At 37.9% G+C, this 22,507-nt stretch overlaps 1 protein-coding gene across 8 annotated transcripts in view; it reads left to right on the top strand.

The window, feature by feature from the left end:
- Positions 1-22,507, top strand: part of BPTF (bromodomain PHD finger transcription factor) — a 133,482-nt gene that overhangs the window by 85,196 nt on the left and 25,779 nt on the right. For 6 of the 8 annotated variants that reach the window (XM_061144415.1, XM_061144411.1, XM_061144412.1 and 3 more), the window contains 10 exons: positions 190-369; positions 1,430-3,740; positions 7,988-8,112; positions 8,867-8,995; positions 11,144-11,294; positions 12,248-12,290; positions 15,264-15,510; positions 16,250-16,401; positions 17,296-17,404; positions 22,271-22,488. In XM_061144415.1, coding sequence (XP_061000398.1) covers positions 190-369; positions 1,430-3,740; positions 7,988-8,112; positions 8,867-8,995; positions 11,144-11,294; positions 12,248-12,290; positions 15,264-15,510; positions 16,250-16,401; positions 17,296-17,404; positions 22,271-22,488 — 3,665 coding nt within the window. Of the gene's footprint in view, positions 1-189; positions 370-1,429; positions 3,741-7,987; positions 8,113-8,866; positions 8,996-11,143; positions 11,295-12,247; positions 12,372-15,263; positions 15,511-16,249; positions 16,402-17,295; positions 17,405-22,270; positions 22,489-22,507 lie in introns of all 8 variants that reach the window. The other 2 variants (XM_061144410.1, XM_061144413.1) reach the window with 1 other exon arrangement.

The following is a 22,507-nucleotide window of genomic DNA, read 5'->3' as shown; positions in this document are numbered from 1 at the left end:
TTACTTCTATGGTTTAAGTCAGCTGAGCATATAAGAAAGTATGTAGTATATTCAGTTTTTGTTTTGTGAATTAAAAATAAGGTATAAATTGCTGGAATATACTTCATAAATTCTGCTAAACCAGGTGTATTAAAGTAAATTGCTAATATTTGACATACTTGTAATTACTATGTACTTGGTTCTTTTTAGTTAAAAATAACATGGATGAAAATATGGATGAATCAGATAGAAGGAAAAGTCCACGAAGTCCAAAAAAGATAAAAACAGAACCAGATTCTGAGAAAGGCGAGGTAAAAGACTCTGATGCTGCAAAAGGATCAGACCAAAGTGAAATGGACATTTCAAAGGTTACTGACAAGAAGGATCAAGGTAAGGAGTCAAGTGTGGAGAGCACCTGGGGTGATGAGAAAGCACTGGATCTGGTTGGCACAGCAGGAGAGGTACTGCTTTGTCTCTTTTCAGTAACAGCATTATTGAAACATGATTCCTATGCCATGTAGTTCACCCACCTAGAGTGTACAGTTCACAGAATTGTTCAGCAGTCACCACACTCAATTTTAGAGCGTTCTCATCACCCCAGACAACAACCTCATATCCACTAGCAGTTGGTCCCCTATCTTCCCTAAATCCCACTCTACTTTCTGTCTTTATGGATTTGCCTATTCTGGACATTTCATATAAATGGAATCAGGTAGTATGTGGTCCTTTGTGTCTGGCTTCTTTCACTTAGCATATTTTCAAAGTTCTTCCATGTTGTGGCATATATTAATATCAGTAGTTCATTCCTTTTTATTTACAAGTAATATTCTATTGTATGAATATGTCATGTTTTGTTTATCCATTCATCAGTTGATGAATTTCTGGGTTGTTTTTTTTTTTTTTGGCTGTTAAGAATAATGGTAATAAGAACATTTGTATGCAAGTTCTTTTGTGAACATATGTTTTCATTTCTCTTGGGTAAATATGTAGGGGTGGAATTGCTGAATCAAAGATAACTCTGTGTTCAGCCTTTTGAGGAACTTACCTTGTCTTTTGTGAACAGTTGTTTTTAAAAACTAGATGAGTTAGATAATGCATAAGCCTTAAGATGTTTTATAAGCCTAAAATAAATGAAATCTTACGTGAAGGTACTAGTATATGCAATAGATATCACGTACTAATTTTTCATTGTGACATTCCATCATTTTTAGATACTGAGAATCAGAATATTTAAGTATTTGGTATGTATGTGGTTTTTAACCTTTTATAAAGTTTAGCCCTGTCCATTGACCTATTTTAATCATATCAGGAACTTTTAAATATATAGCTATTTATATAAGATTTTGAATAAAAGTAAGAAAAACTGGTATTTTTTTTAAATAAAAATATTATCATGAATTTCACATTTCAGACTGAAAACTACATTTATATCAATGTCTTTGTTTCACAGATGTAAAAGAAGTTTTAGATTCTGACAATGATAAATCCTTTAAAGAAGAACCGATGGAAATAGATGATGATGTGAAAACAGAGTCCCATGTAAATTGTCAGGAAAGCTCTCAAGTAGATGTGGTCAATGTCAGTGAGGGTTTTCATCTAAGGACTAGTTATAAAAAGAAAATCAAATCATCCAAACTAGATGGACTTCTGGAAAGGAGAATTAAACAGTTTACACTGGAAGAAAAACAACGCCACGAAAAAATGAAGTTGGAGGGTGGTATTAAAGGTTCAGGAAAGACCCCTACAAGTTCTGTGAAAAGTCTGTCTGAGTCATCAGTCATAACGAAAGTAAAAGAAGGATGTCAGAGTGACTTGCTTACACAAGAACAGAGCTCTAACACAAGTAACGATAAATCCGAAGACTCAATTCGGGGATATTCACAGAGTGATTCCTCAATTCTTGGAATCAGTGACCCTGATCATACAGCAAACAAACTTTATTCAAAAGATCAAATGTTAGAGGATGTCTCCATTCAGAGCACAGAGACACACTGTCAAAAACAAAATTCTCTTCAAAATGACATGGATGAGGGTCTCTCTGACCCTGCCAGTGAAGGCCAGGAGCCCAGTAAGATTAAAACAAAAGGAACTGATTTTCTCATTGATGACTCTAAATTAGCCAGCACAGATGAAATTGGCACTTTGATCTATAAGAACAGAAAACCATTCATACAGGAAGATAATGACACCACTGTGTGTCCCTCCCAGAGCCCTTTGCTTCCATCAGTACCTAAAAGTACTGATGATAGAGATATCCCATCTCTGTCAAAAGCAATAGACTTTGAAGGAAAACTGGGATGTGACTCTGAATATAATAGCACTTTGGAAAATAGTTCTGATACTATGTCTGTTCAGGACAGCAGTGAAGAAGATATGATTGTTCAAAATAGCAATGAAAGTATTTCTGAACAGTTAATAACTCAAGAACAAGGTAGTGAAGGCTTTGAACCACTGAAACGTGAATTTGTTTCAGATAAGACTACTGGAAGCTGTGATGACAGGCTGCAGGGTAAGGTAAATGATGCAAATGGTAGAAAGCCAAGTCAAGATCAGAAATTAGAGGAGAGACCACTTAATAAATGTATTGATCAAAACAGTCTGAAAAGTGTCACTGATAAAAAGAATAATGAAAACCGAGAGTCTGAAAAGAAAGGACAGAAAGCAAGTACCTTTCAAATAAATGGAAAAGATAATAAACCTAAAGTATATTTGAAAGGTGAATGCTTGAGAGACATCTCCGAGAGTAAAATAGGAAGTGGTGACGTTGAACCAAAGGTTAATAATATAAATAAAATTATTCCTGAAAACGATATCAAGCCTTTGACTGTTAAAGAATCTGCTGTAAAACCGTTCATGAATGGTGATGTCATCATGGAAGATTTTAATGAAAAAAACAACTTGGAAACAAAATCACGTCTACTGAGGTCTTCGGGTGCTGAAGGTGACTACCATGATAGCCTGGAGACACTGCCATCAACCAAAGAGTCTGAGAGTGCCCAGGCCACCATGCCTCTGCCGTCTTGTCCAGAAGGCAGTTCATCCAATCAGGTAGAAGATATGGAAATTGACACCTCCAAAGTTAAGAAAGTTACTTCGTCCCCTATTACTTCTGGAGAGGAATCTAACCTCAGTAATGATTTTATTGATGAAAATGGCCTGTCCACCAACAAAGATGAAAATGTCAATGGAGAACCTAAAAGAAAAACAGTCATCACAGAAGTCACCACCATGACATCCACAGTGGCCACAGAATCAAAAACCGTGATTAAGGTAGCAAAGGGTGATAAGCAGACCGTGGTCTCTTCCACGGAAAACTGCGCCAAGTCGACCGTCACCACCACCACGACAACCGTGACCAAGCTCTCCACACCCTCTGCAGGCAGTGACGTGGACATCATCTCTGTGAAGGAGCAGAGCAGGACTGTGGTCACCACGACAGTGACCGACTCACTGACCACTGCAGGAGGCACTCTGGTAACGTCTATGACCGTGAGCAAAGAATATTCCACCAGAGACAAAGTGAAACTCATGAAGTTTTCAAGACCCAAGAAGACTCGTTCAGGTACAGCTCTGCCATCATACAGAAAGTTTATCACCAAGAGCAGCAAGAAGAGCATATTTGTTTTGCCCAATGATGACCTAAAAAAATTGGCCAGAAAAGGAGGAATCCGAGAAGTCCCTTATTTTAATTACAATGCAAAACCTGCCTTGGATATATGGCCATATCCTTCTCCTAGACCAACCTTTGGTATCACTTGGAGGTATGTACTTTCAAATGCATTTGGGGGAGGGAGAAAGTTTCTGAAAAACTGTCTAATAAGAATATGTCATTTATGAGATAATAGAAACAAGACAGGGAAATATATATTTAATGGGCATGTTAGTAATGGAAATAAGATGCAGAGTTTTTAACTCGGCCAGCTGGTAGGTACTAAAGCTTGCTTAGGGAAAAAAATGTTTAAAGACCGCAAATGTAAGGGAATCTTTTAGAATGAAACTCAGCTTCACTTTTCATCAGACACAAGAAATGTGTCAAACATAGTTGTTTTTGTGGTCTAACCTTCCAGGTTTTGCCATGTGTTTGCTTTGGGAATGAAATAATCACAGAATTAGATACTCATCAACTTTCTGGGATGTTTGTATTTTATTAAATATTTTTATTAGATAATTCATAAAAACAGAAGACATAGGAGACATGCCTATGACTCACACAGGTTCATCATAATGTATAAATCTTCCTGAATGTAACTTATTTGTAATGTAAACATTTGTTTTGGAGTTGTGTGTTATTTTTGTGAGGAAAGGTAATCTGAGATTCCTTAAAGAGTTTCTTTAAACCCAGAAATAGTCTTAATTTAAAATTTTCTGGGCATTAAGCTTTGGGGATGAGTCATAAGTACATAGAGTTGGCAATTGTAAAATCATGTAGTTTTAAATTGGGGAAGGATCTTAGAAATTCGGATCTTTTTTTTGACGCGTAGTAACTAACTTGCCTCTCGCCACAGAGGGAGTTAGGCACAGTGCCTAGTTTTCCTGAATCTCAGTCCAGTCCTTTATCTGCTGTGCCAGTTTCACATATCTGCCCCTTGCTTTGTCCTTTTCCATGGCCTTGTCTTTTTATCTCTTCATCTTTACATCTGAAAAGGATGGAACATGAACATCAAAAACAGGGAGTTCTATGGGATAGGCTCAGAAACCAGAAACGGTCTTATTTGCAGTTAGTTTTCGCCTAAGATCCCGAAGTTCATGACGTCAGCAAGTTCCTGAGCAGACTCCATTTCACTTTAGGCTTCATGTCTTTGTGTCTTTAATGTGGTTTCTTAAGTTGAAATCATACTTTTTCGGTTTTCTTTATATTACAGTTAGCATAAAAAAAAAAAAAAGACTGTAATGAGTACTCTCTATGAAGGAATTAATATGACCAGTCATAGTTGGTTTGACCAAGTTTTTTAATAACTCATCTTTTGATTTAAATTACATATCATCACTCCGTTACACATTCAATAGAGACAGCTGAAAAGTACAATTTCTCTGCAGGGCCTGCAATGAAGGATTTGCAGAATCCTGCAGGGAATCAAGGAACTCTTCATTACAGTTCATGGATTTGTAGGATTACTCTGCACTTTTCTGCTTTCTTCATTGAGAGCGGTCCCCAAATGTATCCTTGACTGTCCTGCAGGTAACTTCTTTCCCACTGGAAAAGTTACTGTGTACAAATACTTTAATTAAAGTGGCCTGGCACTTGTGGAGGCCGACCTTTCTGCTCTTTTCTATTCTGAAATGGAAGGTAGGCCTGACTGGGAAGCACTGTTCTCTGAACCGGTGCTGTTCCCATGTTGCCCAAGGCCCCTCTGCACAGCTGGGTGTCAGAAGCCTTGTACTGTTATGTTTTAATATGCACTGGGGGCACAGTTTGTATCTGTTTAGTTCATTTCTCATTTTTCAATGAACGGAAATACCTTCCTGTACATTTGAAACAGGTATTGCCTTCAGATATATGCTAATGTCTTAATTTGCTGAGGTTGAGAGAACCATAATCCCTTCTACCTAACAGAGGCATGGGTAAAAATGTAATTATTTTTGACTTCAGAATGCTTTTTTAAAAAATATATATTGCTATAAAAACCATGCATGTGAAATGCATTTTTCTACTCACACTTGAATAAAAATATGTCTGATGCTTAGAGTAGGAGCTAAGAATGCCAAACGCACACATGTTTGGTCTTTATTAAATTTAACGTTAAGGCTGAGCAATATTGAAAAAGTGAAGCTTGTCTCATTGACTCATTAGGGCCTTTTTTTTCCCTGTACACTGTCCATTCCCGTACACTCTTTTCCCTAGGCCCTGATTCTGTGTATCATGATCACTTTGAACCCATAGTGCTATTAGAAGGATCCTTCTAAAACACAAATCTATCCTGTGATTATTCTAAGCTGAGCAGGCAGGTGTGTTGGGACTTCCTGGTGGTTCAGTGGTTAAGACTCCCCATTTGCACTGCAGGGGACATGGGTTCCATACCTGGTCAGGGATCTAAGATCCCACATGCTGCACAGTGCGGCCAAAAAACTTAAAAAAAAAAAAAATTAAGAGGACATGTTAACTACCGCAGGGCTGGGAGGGGGAGAGTGTTTGTCACCTGTACTCCCCTTTACAACCTGTGCAGAACTATGTACATTTTAGAGGTCTCCTTACAGATGGTCTCTGATGTCCTTTAATTCTTCTGTTTGGTGTAGCACATTCTAGCTTCTGCCTTCTTCTCTGAGGCTAGCTCCATCTCTTGGTACACCTCCACACCCCTTCCCTCCAGTCCTAGCATACCAGATGTGGTTTCTAGGAAGAAGTGGGAGCCCTCATACACCTTCCTCCTAAGCATGTGTGTGCCCCCTTGCCTTTGGTCAGCTGCCCCCACACCCTTGTCTTTGAGAGTCCAGCAAAGCTCTCATCCCCATCCCTGAGCCAAATCCGATAACCGCTTCCTTGTGCTTTCCTCTGTTAACAGCTCCTGAGGATGTAGGAAGAGATTAAAATTCATGTGTCCCCAGCTCCTTTCACTTAGTTGAACACATAGATGACACTCAAGTGTTTTTTGGGTGTATAAATGAATGAACAGGCTCTAATGCATGGATGTGTTCCCCACCTGGTAGTGTTTCCATTGTAAAACCAGAGATACTTTCAAGTTGTTTGCTGAGAGTGAGCAGAGGAAGAAGAGAGAGAAGGAGAAAAACCTCCAAATAAATATTTGATTGCTCCCATGAGTCCAAGGTTCCCTAGGCATCTCTGTAGGGGGTGTGGTCTGAAAGCGACACACGCCCCCTTGCCTGCCCTGCGCTACTTAACATTTGCCCTCTAATTTAAGAACTGTCTGTACAGCCAGAGGGCTCACACGCTGATAGTACAGGGAAGAGGGTTATAGGTGGAGAGAGCAAGTTAAGAAGTGGCAGCAACTTTTTGGCTAGAGCCTTTTCTTTCTCACGTTGTTCATTTTTCTGACTTAACGTTAAGAATGGAAAGCACTGCTTTTCAAATACAAATTGTTTAAGATTTACCTGTACCTCCATTAGAGGAGGAAATTAATTTCATTCCATAGTTCTTCTCTACAGTACAATCAGTGTATTCATTTCGGTATGCGGAAATGTCAGTTAAATACTTAATTATACAAAACCGCTAATAGAGAATTGACAGCCTAGAGCTGCTTTAAAATATTCTATCTTTAAGACATGATACTCATTGCAGTTGTAAATTCATTCTGGAATGCATTTTTAATACTATCTTTAAAATAATATCTAATATGTTCAATAACGTTGTATGTTGTGCTTAGGAGAAACCTGAACACAGAGATTCCTTTGTCTCCTGACTAGTAATCAATACAGTAACGTCCTTTTTTTAAGTTATTCATTGTATCAAAGAATTCCAAAACTATACTAATGTTGCTAGAGTGAAATTAGTTTTAGCAGTATTTACCATTCAGTAGTTCCATGTTTTGCAGAACCACCATTTGAATACAGAATTTCGGTCCATCTGGAAAGCTCTTGTTGGATTTATGAGGTCTTTTTGTTTGTTTTGTTTTTTGAGAAAATTAAACATTTTCAGATTTGTTTCAGCAAAAATCAGTCAAGATTTTATCCTTCAGATCACTTATCACACTGTGACATTATTTCTTCATGTTTATTTTCTCTCATAATTTTTCTAACACATATTTTAGAATTAGGCTAAATTTATAAAATCTGTATAAATTATTGCCATATCAATCTTACAATGAAATGTTCTTGTTTTACAAATTTATACGGCATTTGGGGTGACTGCAACCCCCTTTTAAATTGTTAGATGCATGTTATGCCTGGGAATAAAAAAGTTCTTTTCTTAAGGGACACATAATAACCAAGCGCTTACAAAGCCATATTATAAATATTGAAGTCACAATGAGGACAAAAAGCAGTCCTTCAGTTTAACACAGTGTGTGTATGTGTGTTTATATACATACATGGTTTTTCTGGGTTTTTGTTTCAGGTATAGGCTTCAGACTGTGAAGTCCTTAGCTGGAGTGAGTCTCATGTTGCGGTTACTGTGGGCAAGTCTGAGATGGGATGACATGGCAGCTAAGGCTCCTCCGGGAGGAGGGACCACACGAACAGGTAAGGGTTTTTTTTTTATTTTCTAGTTTAAGTTTAAAAGAGAAAATCTCTTGATAGTTCACTGTAAGCGTATCCGTTATTTATTAAAAGATAGTGCTAGTATTTTTAAAATGTGCTCAGTTGCTCAGTCATGTCCAACTCTTTGCGACCTCATGGATGGTAGCCCACAAAGCTCCCCTCTCCTTGGGATTTCCCAGGCAAGAATACTGGAGTGGGTTGCCATTTCCTTCTCCAGGGTATATTCCCAACCCAGGGATCAGACCTGCATCTCCTGCATTGGCCAGCAGATTCTTTAGCACTGAGCCACCTGGGAAGCCCATTTTAAAAACACAGCTTTGGTAAAGTTTGGCGGCATATGCTATAAAATCTTGGGGTTAGGGGAGGGGTTTGAATTATAAGATGAATCACTAAAGTGTGAACCACTGCGAAGTTTTAGAAGTTATTTCTTACCATACACTGGGACACCTGGATCTCTGTGCTTGCTGCTGCTTTCCTAGGGTTTTTATTATTTTGACTGAATTTTACCACCAGGATCTAAGCTGTCCCCAAACAGCATTTTGCTCAGTTTAGAAATTTTCAGTGAGGAGGACACTCAATATTGTTGCAGTCTGGTGATGGTGCTGCAGCTCTTCATTAAGCAAATGTTTCCAGAGGTTCAGTCCATGTGTGTCTTTTTTAAAGCACCAGATGTACTTTTTTATTCTTTGAATATTTTGGGTGGTTATTAATAACTGTGTGAATCAAATTTCCATAGAAACATCAGAAACTGAAATCACAACGACAGAAATAATTAAGAGGCGAGATGTTGGTCCTTATGGCATTCGATCTGAATATTGTATCAGGAAAATCATTTGCCCCATTGGCGTTCCAGAAGCACCAAAAGGTAAGGAGTAGAAAGAATTCTGTTGTTATTCACCTGTTAGCCGTATCTTTTATGAATTGAAATTTGGTTATAATTATTTCTTTGACTTTTTAATAGTTCATTGTCCATAGGTTCTTGTGGGAGGCACCTTAAAATGCCTTTTTAACAAAAACGTGTTGTCAGTTGGAGGATGATTGCTTTACAGTGTTGCGTTGGTTTCTGCCGTATGTCAGCATGAATCACACATAGGTGGACACGCATCCCCTCCCTCTGGACCCTCCCTCCCACTCCATCCCGCCCCTCTAGGCTGTCACAGAGCATCAGGCTGAGCTCCCTGTGCTACACAGCAGCTTGCCATTAGCTGCCTGTTTTACACATGATAGTGTAAATATTTCAGTGCAACTCTCTCAATTCATCCCACCCTCTCCCCCAACTGTGTCCATAATTCTGTTCTCTACGTCAGAGTCTCTGTTTCTGCCCTGCAGCGTTGCTTTAACTCGTCATTCAACTTTTGAAAGCAATACTTTTTCATCACAGACAGTTTCATCTTTAAAAGGATACTTAAGTAATAAACATAGCAAGATTCCCCTGGGCACTGTGATGCCCACAATCCACAGTGCCCAGCAGAGGAAGGGTACAAATACCTCTTATAATTAAGATGTGGGGGAGTGGTTGACCCCAGACCATCAGCTCCAAGACTCAAGCCTTCGAGTGTGTCTGGTTGTAGTCCTGGAGCCTGCTGCAGAATCTGACACATAAGTGATCAGTGAAGATGTGTTGACTCAAGGGTTCAAGCTCTTGTGTCACATGTAAATGCTCAGTGTAGAAATAACCTAACAGGTGTAAAGAGTTACTCAGGAAACACGGACAGCTATGTGATAGGTTCTAGGTGGCAAATATATAGAAGAGTGGGATCCAGCCCTATTCTCAAGGAAGCAAAAGGTATGATAGTACTATATTGAAAATCAAAACTATTAATACTAAAAAGGGTGCAGTAAGGTGTCCAGATTCAAGATCTATAATTAGACAAAAGTCAATAATTTTATTTTATATGTGTAGTAAAAGTGCTTAAGGAAAAATCTCTTAAGAAATGTGTAAAAAGGAAACGCTGCTTATAGATAGAAGCTTACTATTTTATAGAAGTTAATTGTCCCCAAATGTATAAATTTAATTTTTTGAATCTTGATTAAATTAACTCAAAAGCTCATCTTGGGGAATAAATAGGAATGACTTTTTTGAAAAGAGTACCAACGAGGAGGGTGCCTGCCCTAAAAGATGATGAAATACTAGTAGAATTAAAGCAAGGGCGTCCTGGAACACTGATAGGCAGAGGCACACAGATGGAAAAATGTGTTCCTGACCAGTCTCAACCTCAGCCATCCATGCAAACCACTGCCAGCCTTCTGAAATCACTCTTCTTATATCACTGCGTACAACCCAGCTCCTGCTGCTGTTTCCGTTTCCTTCTGTTGCTTGCCTGTGATTCTGCTGCTTCTCTTTTTCCTGAACATATGGGACCGTTCAATGCTTGTCTGTCCTTACTTTTTATTTTTAAAATCTTATCATTGGAAATTATATCTTTTCTTAATAGTTTCCAATCCCTTCTCTCCATTAGTAATTCTCTAGTCCCTCTTCTCGGTGCCATGATCGGGAAATACAGATTGCCAGGGCTGCACATGTCAGAGACCCCCCCCCCCCCCCAGCCCGCCTGGGAGGACAATGCCGTGCTTCTTGAAGGAAGTTGGTGTCCATGTTGTGGTCTGAAGGATGGTTAAGCAGCAGTCAAATGAGGATGAAGGGAGCTAGGAATAGTGTCCAGGCAGAGGGAACAGGCTGGGTAAAGGCTCATAGGACTTTTATATCAGGGGCCAGCAAACGACAGCCCATAAACTTTGACCCACCATCTGCTTTTGTTAGTAAAGTTTGATTGGAACACAGCCGCACTTACTCACTTACATGTATGTTGTTTTTGGCTCTTTTTATGATACAAAGGCAGTGTTGAGAAGTTGTAACAGAGACCATCTGGCCTGCATAGTCTAAAGTATTTACCATCTGGCCCTTTAAGAAAACTTTGCCAATCCCCGCTTTTCATGATATAAGAGAAGTTGCCAGAAGTACTATAATTTTAGAAGCTATATTGCTTAGAATACTCTGGTTTCTTTTCCAAAGAAACACCTACACCTCAGAGGAAAGGCCTTCGATCAAGTGCGTTGCGGCCGAAGAGACCAGAAACGCCCAAGCAAACTGGCCCTGTTATTATCGAAACCTGGGTGGCAGAGGAAGAGCTGGAATTATGGGAGATCAGGGCATTTGCTGAAAGGTAAGGAAATAGCTTACATGTGATCAGATATTAAAGATTTCTGTCACTTCAGAATTCAAGAATTACTTCTTGAATAGTTTATTCAGTATGTCCTAATTTTGATCCACATTTTGATTCTCTAGCTGTGTGTTGTTTATTAAGGGCCTCTTCCTGATTTTTATGAGCTATCACCCACTTGTCAGTTGTGAATTACCTTGATTTATTGTTTTACTTTTAAATTGAAATAATTTTATACTTTTATGACATTTAGCCAGATTTCACTTAGTACTAGATTCCAGATGTCTGAGAGGATACAGGCTTACTCATTTTCTTGCACTTTGCAGATGACTGCTTTTTTTTTGTTTTTTGTTTTTACATACTGAAGGTTTGTGGCCCCCCTACCTTGAGCAAGTCTGTTGGCACCATCTCCCCAACACCATTTGGTTACTCTGTGTCTCAGTGTCACATTTTGGTAATTCTTAGAATATTTCAAAATTTTTTATTATCATATTTCTTATAATTGTGATCGGTGATCTTTTTTTTTAATTGAAGGATAATTGCTTTACAACGTTGTGTTGGTTTCTGCCTACCACAGCACGAATCAGCCATAAGTATACATATATCCATCCCCCATTTCCTGAACCTCACTCCGACCCCTATCCCCACTCCCCATCAGTGATCTTGGATGTTACCACTGTACTCACCGAAGGCTCAGGTGATTATTAGCATTTTTTAACAACAAAGTATTTTTTAAATTAGGGTATGTACATTTTTTTCAGACATAATGCTTTTGCACACTTAATAGGCTACAGTAATAGTGTAAATATCACTTATATGCACTGGGAAATCAAAAAAACTCATGTGACTCACTTTACTGCTATATTTGCTTTATTGCGATGGTCTGGAACCAAACCCACAATGTCTCTGAGGTATGCCTGTAGTTTCTGACAAATTCCTCCTTTCTTTCCCTGCAGAGTGGAGAAAGAAAAGGCACAAGCAGTTGAGCAACAGGCTAAGGTTAGTGAACAGAAGAAGGCAGAGGACTTCAAGGCCCAAATGGAGGCTCACCTCAAACAGCAGCGATTGGCTGCCCAGCAGGTGGGGGAGTTGGTACTGTCCCACCTGGCAACGAATTGACATTTTTAGCCAAATTCATGCACGCTAAAAGCACAGTAATTATATGTTTATGTGGTTTTGTTTTTACGTGTATCTCACACATGTATCTCACACATGTATCTTAATTTCAGTACTTGAAAGTAATTCTGTGGATATACCAAGCTGTGGTTTTGCAAAAAGTATACATATTTGAAGAACACTGTTTGAAGTCTAAGCTCTTCTTTGTTATATTTCAATGAGTAGGTTCTTTTTTTTTTTTCTGGCTGTGTCATGTCGTGTGACAGGTAGAATCTTAGTTTTCCGGCCAGGGGTTGAACCCTCACCTCTTTCAGTGGAAGCAGAGTCTTTTTTTTTAACTTTTTATTTTGCACTGGGGTATGCCCAATTGACACTTTTGTCATAGTTTCAGGTGAACAGCGAAGGGACTCAGCTGTACATAGACATGTATCCTTTCTCCCCCAAATCCCTCTCCCATCCAGGCTGCCACATAACATGGAGCAGCGTTCCATGTGGAAGCACAGGGCCTTAACCACTGGACCATTAGGAAAGTCCTGAGGAGTAGCTTCTAAGGATAATTTTTTCCTGCAAAATTTTGAGCTATAAAATCTCTGTAGCCTATGAAAAAGCAAATTGTGCCTGATAACTTAGGGACCTGCATAAAAGATAGCTACTGCTTCATATTGTTAAGAAGATACTATTAAAAGCTTTTAGCCAAACTTGAATATATGAATTTTCAGGATATAGATAAAATAGATACCATTAGCTTGGTGATACAAAACTAAATTAAAAATTAAATATTAAATCAGATTCTTCATTTCCTCACATTTTACCTTGTCCCTCATATTTTATAAAACATTTTTCAGGTTCTTATATATCTTTTACAGTGGTTTACTATAGGTCATCTTTACTTAGATCAAAGTTTGAGATAACACTTCAATTTTGTTGTGTCTGTCTGTCCACTTATGGAAAGACTGACTGGTTGTTTTGTTTTTCATTTTATGGATGTGTTTTATCATCTCTATGATGCAACCTAAGGTTTTGCTTTGGTTGTGGGAGTGGGGGGTGGGCAGGGAGTCAATTTCTGTAATTTGATAATGAACTTTTCTCTGGCAGTTGAAAGTCAGAACCTGAACTTGATTTATTACCCATTTCAGTCCCCCAGGAACATTGTTTTCTCTGTTTTTCCCATGTGTGTCAGTTTCTGAGGTGTTGGACATACATCCTGGATGTAGCTTAATTGAACAAAGCAGGATATAGTTAATTTATACATTACTTCAGAATCTTTATTCATAATCTTTCTTGAAACCAGGTCAGTCTTCATTTTAATACACTTTTCCAGTTTAGCAGTGAAGATGATCTTAACTTTTTTTTTCATGCAGAAGTTAGGTACTAATGACAGCTAGAATTTAATGACAGACTTGCCATTTTGAATATGTGTACAAACCCAGCAGATTCTGTGGACATATAAAATCTATGATTTCTTTTACCCTTGTAATTTTTTTATACAGTTTTAAAGGTTATACTTCATTTACAGTTATTACAAAATATTGGCTGTATTTCCCGTAAGTCTACATTTCCAATATTTAAAGGCATAGACCCAGAAAATAGCTGTGCGTTTAGGGGGATGTATTTGGTCTCCTTTTTTTAAAAAAAAAAAAAACAAAAAAAACTAATTTAAATTAGTCAGATGAGATTTCTAGGAATCCAAAACTAAACTCCTTCTCTTCTGAGAAATGAGAATTTATATAAAATACCTCACTTTATTTTCAGGCATACAGGACATGTACAAAAGTAACAGTAAAAAGATTGGGTGTGCTGTCTTTGCTGAGCCATTTTCGAAGGCAGGAAATGCTTCAGCATTGAAATTTGATCTTCGTACACAACTCAGCTCCACCATGTACTAGCTTTGTGACCTTAGACTAGTTTTACAAACTGAGTCTCAGTTTCCTCATCTTTCAATCATAATTTAAAGATCCAAACATTAAATAGGATAATGAAGGTAAAAGGTCTCCCACCAGGTTTGTAGTCAATGCCATCTGTGGTTTTTACATGTGTAAACGTAAGCCATCATGTCAGTAAGCTGTCAGAAAAAGGCGGCAATCTATGGGAAAAGAAGCATTGTCTTTGATAACCCTATAGTCTGAAAGATCAGATTATACCATTCTGTATAAAATAGCCTTAAGGATTTTTATGTAAAAATACTTGAACTGAAAAATATAAGTCTAGAAAAATTGTTTATAATTTTCAGCTTGCTTGATTGCAGGTTTGCCAACTTGAATAGTGATATTTAAACATTGACCTGTTCTTGGGGACTTCCCTACTGGCTCAGTGTTTAAAACTCCACTCTTTCACTACAAGGAACTTGGGTTCAATCCCTGGTCAGGGAATTAAGATTCTGCGTGTCACATGGAAAAGCTCCCCCGCCCCCCCAAATATTGACTCATTCTCTATTATTGGATAAATGAGCATCATGATAAAACCGAATCTTTTTACAGGCCCATCATTTGCTGTCTATTCTAAACCCCACCACCGAGTTGCACAATATCCTTGTGTCTAGTAAGATCACCCATGTCTCTTGTGTTTTCAGTCTGAGAGCTTGGACCTTTACATAGACTGGAAAAAACATGATCATTTCAAATTTTTGTTGTGAAAAGCTATTTTTAATAAAGTATATGTGATTTAGAGTCATAAAAGTATTGCCTTCCTCAAGAAATTAAATTCAGGTGTGAGTTTATATGAGCACATTTTTAGAAGTAAAGTATTTTTAGAAGTTCGGTGCAGTTTCTTAGAAGGAATTGTGACTGGACTTCTTACAGAATGGTGTTTTTATTTGAAATGATGTTTGTTCATGATTTCTCTCCCTGACTTTTCTAGAAACGATTGGAACAGCAGAAGCCTACAGTGATTGCAGCTTCTACTACTTCCCCAACAAACAGTACAACTAGTACCATCTCTCCAGCACAGAAAGTCATGGTGGCCCCCATAAGTGGCTCGGTTACAACTGGAACTAAAATGGTACTAACTACTAAAGTTGGATCTCCCGCTACAGTAACATTCCAGCAGAACAAGAACTTTCATCAAACCTTTGCCACCTGGGTTAAGCAAGGCCAGTCAAATTCAGGTACACACCTGTGATTAAATAAAAGATTGCTTTCATTCAAGAAAAAGAAATTTCAGTCCTTTACCTACTGAAATGAAACTTTTCTTAAGAAAATTCTTTTTCTTCTGCAGCTGGTTGAGCAAACCAACTGTAACAGTAGGTTTGTTACAGATAATGTTCCTAATATTACATTAGCAAAACTCCTCTCTTACATTATTTCACTTTCAACATTTACATGGTTCACTTACTTTGAGTGGAGTGGAATGTTTTTCTTAAAAATACAAAAATGAGCCACATTTCATGCATTGGTGCCTTCCTAGAAGTCACTGCGTTGCTGGTTATTTTAAATCTGAAGCTTATCGAATGTCTTATACCCCATTAGCCACCAGCACAGCTGCCACATCTGCTACAACCATTGCCAGCACAGGTCAGACGTTCCAAATTACAGGCAATCCAGTCACTATGGCAGGAAAAGTAATTACCAAACTTCCACTTCCTGCAAACAGCAAGATTGTCGCTGTAAATGTGCCGGCAACACAAGGAGGTAAGGGACATGTGGAGAGTTTCAACTCACATTTGCCAGATCATGCTGTTGCCATTACTTTTCATTTCCTTTTCACTGATTTCAGTCTTCGGATCTCACATTTTATGTAGCCCACTAAAACCCCCCGCCACACCTAGTTTCTCCTCAGAAACCGAGCAGTACCTGAGGTGTTACTAAAGAAGCGGTTATTAATGACTTCTTCGTCTTTTTTTTAAGGCGTTGTTCAAGTACAGCAGAAAGTCCTGGGTATCATTCCATCGAGTACAGGTACAAGTCAGCAAACCTTTACTTCATTCCAGCCCAGGACAGCAACAGTCACCATTAGGCCCAATACCTCAGGCTCTGGAGGAACCACAACTGCTTCCCAAGTAAGAGTCCTTTACAGGTTTATTTGATGTTAACAACCACATTGGTTGGAGTTTTTAGAATGGCCTCCTCCGGGATTAATCCAGCTCCTAATTGTTCTTTGCCCTTTACTTTCTCTGTGACAAAGTATTGATTTTTTAAAAAATCTGTTAGTTATATTTCTAGTGAACTGTCCATTTTTAACATTTTGTTAATAGCACATTAGCACATTTATGAATCATAAAGATTGCTTTTCCAGGATTTTACAAAAATGTTTCTTAATTGAAAACAGTGGGGAACACTGGATCACCCAGGAGAACATTCAGTACAACTAAGAAGTAGAGTGAAAAATACTATCCACAACCCTGAAACTAGGCTATCAACTGATACGCATGCATATTAGATACATCATTTCTTTGACACTAGTATTATGAAAAAGGTTTAATGTTTTGCAGACTTGAGAATGTTCTAAACATAACACTGAAAGTAATATGCTCCATAGTCTTTCTTTTAAAGTATGAAAGAGCTTTTGGCTTCCGATCTTGCTCCTGTGTTCTCTGGGTTACAGATAAGGATTGGCGCTCAGGAAAAATAGGACTCCTCGTTTTCCTATGAGCAACTGTGGTGGTTATAGAGCAAGCTTTCCTGGGTCTTGTTCTTTTCTTTTAGTCTGTAGGCTATTCTTGGTGTCAGTGATGAGGAATGTCGTATGATCTGATTTAAATTCTATTTTCTCCCCTCAAAATTTTGTCTTTATTCTGATGTTTCATATAATTTAATATGTAATGTCCAAGAGTCTCTGTCATTTCTGTAGACATGTTTATCAATATAGAATGTTTAAAGATCTCTGTTCGTGAGTCCATCATGCTCTAGTCTTTTAAAAACATTTAATTCCTTGTCCTTTGTGTCATTTGTAGGTCATCACAGGGCCTCAGATCCGCCCTGGTATGACGGTGATTAGAGCTCCACTCCAGCAGTCAACACTAGGAAAGGCAATTATTCGGACACCTGTGATGGTACAGCCAGGTATTCATCCTCCCCAGCATTGTCACTTTACATCTACAGCCAGTGTAGGAAATCTATAATATTTTGTATTTGGCATTCCACATATTTCTGAATACCAATATGAATTAAGATTTCAAAGCATACTAAATTTCTGATATATCATGGGATGTCCCAATCGATTTTACTTCATTTCTGGTATTGTCAATAAGAGAAAAGCAGATTCAAGTATACTTGTTTAAAATGTTCTTAAAGCAACCTAGATGCCCATCAGCAGATGAATGGATAAGGAAGCTGTGGTACATATACACCATGGAATATTACTCAGCCATTAAAAAGAATTCATTTGAACCAGTCCTAATGAGATGGATGAAACTGGAGCCCCTTATACAGAGTGAAGTAAGCCAGAAAGATAAAGAACATTACAGCATACTAACACATATATATGGAATTTAGAAAGATGGTAACAATAACCCTATATGCAAAACAGAAAAAGAGACACAGAAATACAGAAGAGACTTTTGAACTCTGTGGGAGAATGTGAGGGTGGGATATTTTAAAAGAACAGCATGTATACTATCTATGGTGAAACAGATCACCAGCTCAGGTGGGATGCATGAGACAAGTGCTCGGGCCTGGTGCACTGGGAAGACCCAGAAGAATCGGGTGGAGAGGGAGGTGGGAGGGGGGATCGGGATGGGGAATACGTATAAATCTATGGCTGATTCATATCAATGTATGACAAAACCCACTGAAATGCTGTGAAGTAATTAGCCTCCAACTAATTAAAAAAAAAAAAAGAATACAATTAAACCCAAGACTTAAAAAAAAAAATAAATAAAATAAAATGTTCTTAAAACCTCTATTTAATGGGATATATACATTGAAATCATTGGCGTAAAGAGAATGAGCAAAGAAATCAGTCTGTGGTAAAGGACAGATAAAATCAAAGAAATGGCTAAGAAGCATTTAAATGGAAAGCATGAGACAAAATTACAAAGGCAATCCCTGCCCTTTTTAATGTAAATGTTAAAGCTCAAATATTAAAAGTTGAAGCCAATAAAGACTGAGTGGAAAAACCTTTATGAGAATGTACCTAAAAGCAGATTACCACAAAAGGTTTTTTTAAAAAAAAAAGACAGTTAAGGATACATGAAATAAAGGACAAAAAAAAAGAAAAAAAAAAGAAGGGGGAGAGAGAAGACATCAATAATCCTATTAATACTGAACAAAGTCAAATTAAAAATTTAAAAAAAAACAACTAGGACACAAAGGGTCATTTTATTTATTTTGGCTTAAAGCTAAAGATTTCAGTGAAGATGTAATGTTGTGTCTTTAAATAAGATGTCATTGAAGTGTATAAAGCAAAAACTATATGAAATCAAGGAAGGATTAGACCAGAACCAGACTGTATCAATTTTGTACCTTTAGGAATACACATTAGTTGTAAATACTTAAGAGCTGTTCCTATGAAAATGGTCTTAAAATGAGCCATAGGTAAAACCTTGATGAATTTCAAAAAGTAGAATATGTATAGGCTACATTTTTTGTAGTGAATCTAGAAATTAATATTAAGGTATTATACTAATAACTTTTATTTGCTTGGAATTTAAAAACATATGTTTTCAAAAGTAACTTTTATGTTAAAGAAAATGTGTCATCACAGATTATCAAATAGCAATTAAGCCAGGCTGTAAAGTTGAACTGAGAGGCAAATTCATTCATTCAACAAATATTTGAGCACCTATTCTAGGCAATTGAAACATGTTGGTGAACAAAACAGACTCAAAAACCCATATTAAATCTTAATCGGAAGTTAGAAAAATATATAAAACAAGTCTTAATGAAAATAGGAGGAAGTAAAATAAATACAAGTAATAATGATAATAAGGCAGAAAAGGCAAATATTAAACTCTTTCTTTTGCAAGTCTGATCTTGACAAAAGGAAACAAAATGCTAGTTTACTAAAAGTAGGAATGAGAAAGTGCCATAAAAATAGAATGAACTAAATCTTTTTGAATAACAAGGCATAATTATATACTATGTTTATAAATTCCTAGTCTTTTTAAAAAATTGTTTTGGCCATGCCACATGGTATATGGGATCTTAGTCTCCTAACCAGGGATCGAACCCTCGCCTTCCTGCGATGGAAGCATTGGAAGCCACCGGACCACCAGGGAAGTCCCCTAAATTTCAAGTCTTAATGACTCATATCAAGGAAAGAGATTTGGGAAGTTGCCATACTGTTACCTACAAAAAAGAATTCTAGACCTCGTAGGTTTATTGGTAAAATTCTCTGAATTGGTTGGAAAACAATTTCTTTCTTATAAGAAATAGTTTCAGGGCATAAGGGCAGGGGGTGGGATTGATTTTTTTTTCCCATTCATTTTACAGATTTAGCATAATTCTAGTATAAAACATGGCTTGGTATTTTTTTGAAACAGCAGTCCCCTAAGGCTTAAGCAAAATTTATCCCAGAGAAGAGAGTATGCTTCATTATTTCAGTTAATACTACAATGACGATTGATGAAATTTACTATCTATTTGTGTTTAAAAATAGCTATCAGGCAGATAAAGGTAAAGAGCAGATAAAACTCACATAAAGAAGAAAAAAAGTTAATAGATGATAAGTGATAATAGGCTTGCATATGTGAATATATATGACTATGTCTGGTGTGTTGTATGAAAAGCAAGGTGGCCGTGGGGCTGGGGGTGCCCAGTGAAGATTCTTTGGAGTTGTGGTCAGAGAGATGGAGGGAGCGTGGATGTGTGCTGTGTGTGTGTTTGTGTGTGAGTATGTGCAGGTCAGCGTTTCCCTGTGGTCAGAGAGATGGAGGGAGCGTGGATGTGTGCTGTGTGTGTGTTTGTGTGTGAGTATGTGCAGGTCAGCGTTTCCCTGTGGTCAGAGAGATGGAGGGAGCGTGGATGTGTGCTGTGTGTGTGTTTGTGTGTGAGTATGTGCAGGTCAGCGTTTCCCTGTGGTCAGAGAGATGGAGGGAGCGTGGATGTGTGCTGTGTGTGTGTTTGTGTGTGAGTATGTGCAGGTCAGCGTTTCCCTGTGGTCAAGGAGATGGAGGGAGAGAGAGAGAGAGAGAGAGAGAGAGAGAGAGAGAGAGTGTGTGTGTGTGTGTGTGTGTGTGTGTGTGTCTGACTGAGTGTGTGTGTGTGTCTGACTGAGTGTGTGTGTGTGTGTGTGTGTGTCTGACTGAGTGTGTGTGTGTGTGTGTGTCTGACTGAGTGTGTGCTGGTCAGCGTATCCCTATTCCTACCACCACACTCGTTAGCCTTTCCCAAAGTCAAACATTCCCAAGATGGAGTAAAAAGTGTTTTAAAATTTTTGAATTTGCATTTCAATGGTCTAAAAATAAATTTAACATGTACATATGGGGGATCATCTGAATTACATCATAAACCAGTCAGTACCAACCCTTTTATCCATCTGTGTTTATGATGACATTGTATCAGTACAAGATGATGAAGTACCTTTTCATGAACTTTTCTTGGAACTTCAGTACAAGAACATAGTGTTGGGGTCCAGAAGTTCTTAAATTCAGGCACTTGTCTACATATACTATACTATTTTTCGATTCATTTTAATGAATCAATGGATGACAATAACCAGGAAAAGTTTAGAAAAAAGAGAAAAGAAAGAAAACTTATCCTGCCAGTTTTTAAAGCATATTTTACAAGCCACCAGAATTCAGAAGCATGCTACCAAAGGAAGCTAGCCCAACTGAAGAAATGCAGGCACTGTGATGCTGTCATACTATTTCTGATTGCTGGAATATGTTACTTTAGTGACAGGGCTGGCAAAAGTTCAATGAAATGAGTACCCAGTGGTGGGGGGATTATGAATGAGTATAACCTTTCTAAAATTCAATTTAGTATTGTGTGCATACTGTGAACACAGTCTCTTTGGGAGGAGTTCATTCTAAGGAAATAATTAGAAGCACAAAAAAATTTATAAGCAGGGATTTCACCATGGTGTTATTCAAAAAAAGAAAAGGGGAAAGTGTTCTAAGGGTCAAATTAGATTTAATTTTATACATAATGCATAATATTAACCACCAAATCATTAAAAAATATACACAGAAATCTATATGTAGACACAAAAGGGCAAACAGGATGTGAACATAAAACTTCAGAAATATGATGTTATTTACTAATGAATAATGAATTCAAACTTTGTAAGTATAAAACTAGCTACCAAATAATTACCATCTGATTTTTTTTTTCCCAGTTTTATCAGGTTAAATGAGAAACAGTTTTTAAAGAAGATGATAGAGCCATTTCAGTTAGATTTCATTCATTCTATAGATAAGTTATTGAACAGTAAATATGAAAGCATTAGTTAAGCACATTACTTTAATATTGAGGATATAGGGGTCCTTGCCCTCTTGGTTCTCCCAAACTGTTTGGCAGATAGCTGTAAGAAAAGCTCATTTATAAATATAATTGGCCCAGAATATTACAGATTATATGTGTTTAGTTTAAAAATTACATTAGTTAGTTATGTGTTATTATTTTTAATTTGTATTCCTAAGGAAAGACTGCCTAATGGCATTTTTTACATATTCTCTTCAATCTTCCGTATTACCATTTTGGCTTTAGAACACAGGAAGAACATTGTTTGTTTGTTTGTTTTTAACTCTTCTACAGACGGCAGGAGTGGGAGAGAGGTGGTCAGTGAGCTGAGTGAAAACAGACCCATTGACAAGCGGGTGGGCCCTGCAGATGTGGGTATATGACTAAAGGCATCTGTCTGTTGGCATCCCATAAGTCTTTTTGAAAATTGAGAAAATACATTCTTGCGAAGTGTTGAAAGATAAATCTCAACTCAGAGTACCACTCAGGGCACAGAAGCACTCTAATGTTTTGCTGTTTACATAGGTGCTCCTCAGCAGGTGGTGACACAGATCATCAGAGGGCAGCCTGTTTCCACTGCGATCTCTGCCCCTAGTACTGTTTCCTCCACACCTGCACAGAAGGGGTTAACCTCAGGACCATCCACCCCGAATCTGCAGCCTTCAACCTCACAGCCGCCTCGTCCCCAGCAAGGACAGGTGAAACTGACCATGGCTCAGCTCACTCAGTTAACACAGGGCCACGTAAGTAGTGTGACTTCCC

Source organism: Dama dama, chromosome 5 (assembly GCF_033118175.1).
Source record: "Dama dama isolate Ldn47 chromosome 5, ASM3311817v1, whole genome shotgun sequence".
In the NCBI taxonomy this organism is placed as follows: Eukaryota; Metazoa; Chordata; class Mammalia; order Artiodactyla; family Cervidae; genus Dama; species Dama dama.
Note: the sequence above shows the minus strand (reverse complement) of the source record. Positions and strands in the feature narration are given on the sequence as shown.